The following is a 6,833-nucleotide window of genomic DNA, read 5'->3' as shown; positions in this document are numbered from 1 at the left end:
TCCATGACATTATGTCGCCCTGATTGCGTATGTTTAATGAGTAAAATATCGTTCATTAGCATTGTAGTATGTAATTAACATGACAAATATTCCATTACCGTCCCGCCTGAAATTAATTTTAATAAAATAATGGCTTTAAATGTTTTAGCTTACTACAATGTCAATGCAGTTCATGATTTTTTACTGAGAGATATATGTGTGAGTTTATGATGATAGAATATTACATGGCATATGAATTGTATAATATGTAATTCTCTAAAGGTGATATGTTTAAGATAGTTTTAGTATTAATTTGAATGCTGTAGATCTCTCGGCCACCTATTATTTGTCATTTTAGCTACCCAATTTCTCCTGCCTGCATTGCGTATTGATTAATTCCTAGTAATCAGTTCCAGCTATTTATAAATAGTATTTTCGACGCCATCATTAATTGGACCCAAAATAAGATTCGCAGTACAGATGGCTATTTCAATGTTGTGTGGGTTGCCGTATCTGTAGGATATTTGTAGTTTTATCTCGCGTGAAGTTCGAACAGGAATATAAAATTATTTATTATTATTAGGTAATCTACCGGTTAAGGTAGGTTTTTGTATGGACAAAATTACTAATTAAATTAATTTGTGACCCCTAGCAAAACACAACATCCTACTCTATAACAGGTCCCTCTTCAGCTCTGAGTACTTTCTTCCTCCCTTCATCCCGTCCAACATCCCTATCCTGTTCCTTCCCTTTCCTCGTTTGCCCAACATTCTCCCCTCAATCACAGTCTTCAACATCCCACTGCCGGTCAATACCCCCTTCAGCCACTTTTCCTGCCTACATAGGATTGCTCCCATCAAACCCCTCTCTTCGCCCACCATACCAAGTACTTCCTCGTTTGTTTTCTTCTCTGTCCATTTCACCTTCTCCATTCTTCTCCACACCCACATTTCAAAAGCCTCCAGTCTATATAAATAACAGTTATAATATAAAATTATAACTGTTAAAATTCTAAGCTTAGCAGAGGATTGAACTGAGAGTGAAATAGCCTGTGATTCCATGTAGTTATTAGTTGAGTGTTTTGAATGGTTTCTCTTGGAAATATAATGTGCAGTGCAAGAATAGTACCTCATCATTTGAAAGTCAAACACAATAGATCAGAGTGTGTGTTCCAATTTAACATAACACTGTATTTGCTGACTTGTAAAAATATTGAATTGCAATTGAATTACGTTGAGTTTGAAAAAGTCAATGAATTTATACAAACAAATGGAAAATATTCCACTGGAACATATAATTAATATACTCCGCTCGAAGTCACGAATGACTGAAAATCTTCTCAAGTTTGTAAGTCGTAATTACTGTTAATTGTGTTATTTCTTGCATGCAACCATTAATATTATATTGTTTTAAAAAAATATTTTTTAACTTAAAAAAAGTTCCTAAAATTTTTCTAGTGCGTCAGAGATGTGAGATTTAACAGCAGAATCGTATCGACATATTGGTCAGTGATGACGTGATTTAAAAAGAAGAATTATATGGAATAGTGTTTGCAAGAGGCAACGTATAAGACAAGGGACAATCACTTCTAATGCTTCTATTTCAAAATCATTGCGCACAGAAAGATATATACAATTAGTTAAAGATAAAACATAATACAATGCAGGTTTAATTCACATGTGTGCATTTATTTCTGCTTGTAGTTTTAATACCACACACAATCACAAAATCTGTTTTAGACGATATTATATATATATATATATATATATATATATATATATATATAAGTAATATGTGTATATATATATATATATATATATATATATATATATATATATATATATACTCATATATACAGAAACAGATATAACCGTTTGGCGGGATTTCGTGTTTGAATGTATATATATATATATATATATATATATATATATATATATATATATATATATATATATATATATATATGTATATATAGTACGTGTTCCTCACTTTGTCCATTTAACATTTAATCTTCAGCATTTTCAACCATTCTTCACTTACATTTTATGATTTTTTATTCATGTGTATGCATGTTAGTTAATCTACTCAGAGGACCACTATCTACAAAATCAAAATTAAAATTTCATTATGTAAACTATTATGCCATCATTACCCTTCCAAGTTGGATTTGTTGGAAATAATTGTTAAATTATCCTCCTCTTAACAGGATGATGGATGTGAACTCACCCGACACTGCAGATAACGGCATCCAAGTCTTACGGAATCAGCATCGGACAGTGGATCACATGGTGGGCTTGGACTCGGGAGGGGTGCCACACATACAGGGGCATTTAAACAATGACCTCTATGCTGTGCCGGTGAAGAGGCCAGTGGACCTTGGTTGTCGGGAGGTGTCAAAGGACCAGGTGGAGAGGTCGTCTTCCGAGGATAAGGAAGAAGTTGAGGATGAAGAAGAGGAGGGAGATGACTCTGAGGAGGAAGAGGATGATGACTCGGAGGAGGAGGAGGATGAGGAAGGCCAAGGACAGGAGCTGAGGGCCAATTTGAGGAGGGATATGCTGCCACCTGGATGGGAGAGACACGAAGGTATGGCAACCGTGGTGATAACAGTCCACTTGATGACACACATGCGGTCAATTGAATTCCCAACCAAATTCTTATTGGCGGTGTCAAAATTTAACATATGTTCTCATGCAATATATATATATATACATACATATATATATATATATATATAATTATATATTTATATTTATATATATATATATATATATATATATATATATATATATATATATATATATATATATATAGTATATATATATATATATATATATATATATGCTTTCATAGACGTAACACGGAAGTGCCGAATAGTACAATACACAGTAACACAATATAGAAACACAAAAAAAGAGAACACTCACACGTATTTTCTTGATATTTCGACGGAAACAATCCGTCTTCCTCTGAAGATATAAAGTCAGTCATTACTTCTATATCTTCAGAGGAAGACGGATTGTTTCTGTCGAAATATCAAGAAAATACGTGTGAGTGTTCTCTTTTTTTGGTGTTTCTATATTGTGTGTTACGGTGTATTGTACTATATATATATATATATATATATATATATATATATATATATATATATATATATCGATCTCACGTATAGTTAGACCCCCACAATTGATATTTTAAAATATCCTGTTTATTACTTATCTCATTTATAAGTGGACCCTTGTTTTTTTTCATAATTATTGAAATTAGCCAAGTTAATTTCAGTTAATTAACTTTAATTATAACTTATGAAATTTTTTAAATGCATGTTGTCAAGCAGCAGGGACAAAAATAAATGTAATTTAGTTCTCTCAACAGTATTTATCAAGTTGTAAATAATCGATAATTATTTCAAGTTTTTCCTTTTACCCATGGTATCGACCACTGTAATCATTTGTGAGATTTTTAATTGATTCCAAAATTTACTGTCAATGCCACAAGTGCTGCCCAAATGGTACTGCTGCCATTGTTTGCGTCTACCGTTTTGCTGCAATTTGTAGGTAGCAGTAGTAACAGTAATTTTTGGAATAAGAAAATTTATTAAAATGGTGGTCTTATTACATGACAATTCAGAGTAGATTTCAATATTTTTTAAACCAGAAGATAACTTTTTAAAAAAATTTAGACCCAGCATATGTTGTTGGGTTCTTGTAGTACATTTCTAAATTATGCATCGTAAACCTATCATCATGTACTCTACCAGTATATTAATCTTAGGTATCCTCATCCTACAAAGTTTCAACACTCTATTGTTAGACACATGGAATAAAAATTATAAATACATGGCGAGGTAAAATGTTTGCATTCTTCAATAATGGTTGGCAACTGCTGTCCACTCTTGAGATATTTTTTATCGTTCACATCTGTAGCTTGAATGGTATTGGTGAAAAAGGGAAATTACTTCAGACAGCAATATTTTTATTTTACTCTCGAGTCATTGTGTAATGCCTTTGATGAGTTTGGCAACAAATTCACATCATCCTTTTTTCGAGTACATGAGTCATAATCATCACCTTTGATATAAAAATTAAATTGTTACTCTTGAGCAGACTTTAAACTCAATTGTTTGTTTTATAATAGTTGCAAACCACAATGAATTTTAATAAATAAAAAAATATATATAAAGTACCAGTTGCACTTATGTAATTGGATTTGGCTGGTGTGGGAAATTTGTTTTGAAAATTAAAATCAATATCCACCGAGATTTTTTGCGTGTTATAGGTACACATTATGATTTCTTCCAGATGGAGACGGACCATACTATTGGCACATAAAAAGTGGTACAATACAGAGAGAGCCACCAACCCTGCCGACCAATGGAAAGAGCGAACAGAGGCCGAGGTCGCTTGCAAAGGAAGCTGAAAGTGTAAGTATACCATCAGTCTTATTTAAAAAAAACGTGTGTATATGAGAGTAATTTTAGAGTAATGAGTTATTGTAAGGTCACAATTTGTCAAACTATCATTTCCTGCCGTACAACTCCTGTTGCCATTTCAAAGAAGGAGTAGTTCAATTAGAATTTTTTATGTCGTTAAGGCATGTTCCATTGTGCTCTGTTATTGTAGCTTCAAGGGTGGTACAATCTGATTAACGTTATCTCTGGTTGACTATCGTCTCTGGGTAAGATTTTAAATCTTACCATTGGAATGTGGAATGAAAACCCAAGACCCATTTACTGCTGATGTACACCAATAATTATATATTTTCTCTAACCCAGATGTATACATTTACCATTTATTCAAGTTGATATGAATGACATGGTTGTCTTTTTGCCACGGATAAGAACAAGATAGGATGACCAAATGTATTTCATTTGAATTATTATTATTATTATAAATACACATGTGCTAATAGACACTGTCAGGTGGCACACAAGTCCCAAACAATTGCAAAATATAATACATAAAACCAGACAAACACAGATCTCTTTAACAAAACAAGTGAATCCCCATCCCATTTACAACCATTAACCAGCAAGAAAAAAAAAGATAAATTAAAAAAAAAAAATTAAGCTATAACATATAATACCATACACCACACATAAATCAAATTTTTACATATATACCTTACATCTATTCTTAAAAGTATACACTCTGTTAGGAAAGGGCTCGAATATTTTTGCAGGTAATTTAATAATTTACCTTTGAAAATATTACAGTCCATGAAAGGGTAATTCAATAATGTAAAAGACTTTATGATAATAGTTGATATTAGAACAGTAAACATTGTCAAGCCCAAGACAGGCTACATAAAGAAAAGCCATTGGAGTCAGTCTAGAGCATTCCATTGCGAATGAAACTGATCTGCTACACCCATCTATCCTTCCTCCTTTGAATTTTACCCAAAAAAACCTCTCTCCTTCCCTTTCGCTTTGCATTAGTAATTATTTGTTTGTTTTCCTTCTGTCCACTTCACCTTTTCCGTCCTTCTCTACACCAACATCTCAAAAACCTCCAATCGATGCATATTATCTTGCTTCAATGACCCAAGATTCCTTGCCTTACAAAATCACACTTGATATCAGAGTTTTGACACTAATAGTTTCTTAAAATCCTTTCTCAACATCCCTGTCATGAATTCCCTCCTCTTTGTGAAAATTTCTTTGCCTATTACAGTTATCCTACTACTTTGATCATCTTTGTCCAAAAGATTTTCAATATAAATAGTAAACTGTTCCACCTTCTCTAGTTCTTGTCCACCTATTTTAATGCCTCACTTTGCATTATTCTTTCTTAAAGACATTTTCTCTATCCTTTGTTTTGTTATCATTCATTTTCATCCCATGGGTATCATACTGATTTTCTAATGTGCTTAGTAATGCTTGCAACCGCTTGGCTTACTGGCAAACCTAATTGATTTTATGAATTCTACACCAACTTTCATTCCTACTTAAGAGATCTTCTGATGCCTCTTTAGTCATTATTTTTCTCTATGTATTGAAAAGAATTGATGATAGTAAGCATCTCTCACTCCCCTGCCCATCCTGATACTCTGTCCATCACATTCACCTAAGCAGTCAGAAATTTACGGAGCACAGATAAGTTATCTATATGAGAATAAAATGTAAAATTATCCACTATGATTCTTAAATTTCTGGGAATTGACTTGTTCTCATTTCATACAGATTCCATCTTTAAAGGTTTTCCCTACAATACCTCTAGAATGTAATGCTTCTGTGGTATAATGTCCAAATTCTTCAAATATGTATTTACTAAAGCCTAAGAAATAAGCAGATTAAAAATTATGTCCAGGCTTGTATGAAATAATGATAGCGGAATAGAACATAGTGGTTTATAGGTACCTAAATTAGATGAAAACTTTTCATAAATGGTTTCCTCCATCAATCAATCAATCCTTCCAAGCTTTATCCAACCTTTCAACAAATTAATTTTTTCCCCACAGTCCATGTTCGTTTCTCATTGTTTATTGTTATGATGTTATTGTCTTTTGTCCTCTTTCATGTTTGTTATATTTTTTCACTGTAAATTGGCACTACTGCTGTATGTGAATAATGTTTTAAAATTAATAAGTTTCCTTATTATAGGCCCAATGACCTTTGGTTGAACTATTCAATCAAAATATTTTTTATATTCAACAGATTCAGGCGAGATGAAGTGGAAGTTTGTCATTATGAAATATGAAATTTGCACCATTCCTTAGATTTATTTGTTATGTACAATGCACCTGTCTTGCACCTGAAGATGTTTCGATGAACTGAAACGCATTGTACGTTACAAATAAAAGTGTGGAAAAGTGCAAATTTTGTTTTTCTTGCAAAATCTTTTTATTTTACTATT

General features: G+C 32.4%; 1 protein-coding gene across 2 annotated transcripts in view; it reads left to right on the top strand.

The window, feature by feature from the left end:
- Window positions 1-2,191: 2,191 nt before the first annotated feature.
- LOC139701288 (protein Fe65 homolog) overlaps window positions 2,192-6,833 on the top strand; it is a 30,811-nt gene continuing 26,169 nt past the window's right edge. For both annotated transcript variants that reach the window (XM_071599767.1, XM_071599766.1), the window contains exons 1-2: window positions 2,192-2,565; window positions 4,281-4,402. In XM_071599767.1, the coding sequence (XP_071455868.1) occupies window positions 2,265-2,565; window positions 4,281-4,402 (423 nt within the window). In that variant the 5' untranslated portion in view covers window positions 2,192-2,264. The remainder of the gene's footprint in view (window positions 2,566-4,280; window positions 4,403-6,833) is intronic.

This window comes from Hetaerina americana, unplaced genomic scaffold, assembly GCF_022747635.1.
Source record: "Hetaerina americana unplaced genomic scaffold, ioHetAmer1.1.p SCAF_1117, whole genome shotgun sequence".
Taxonomy (NCBI): Eukaryota; Metazoa; Arthropoda; class Insecta; order Odonata; family Calopterygidae; genus Hetaerina; species Hetaerina americana.
Note: the sequence above shows the minus strand (reverse complement) of the source record. Positions and strands in the feature narration are given on the sequence as shown.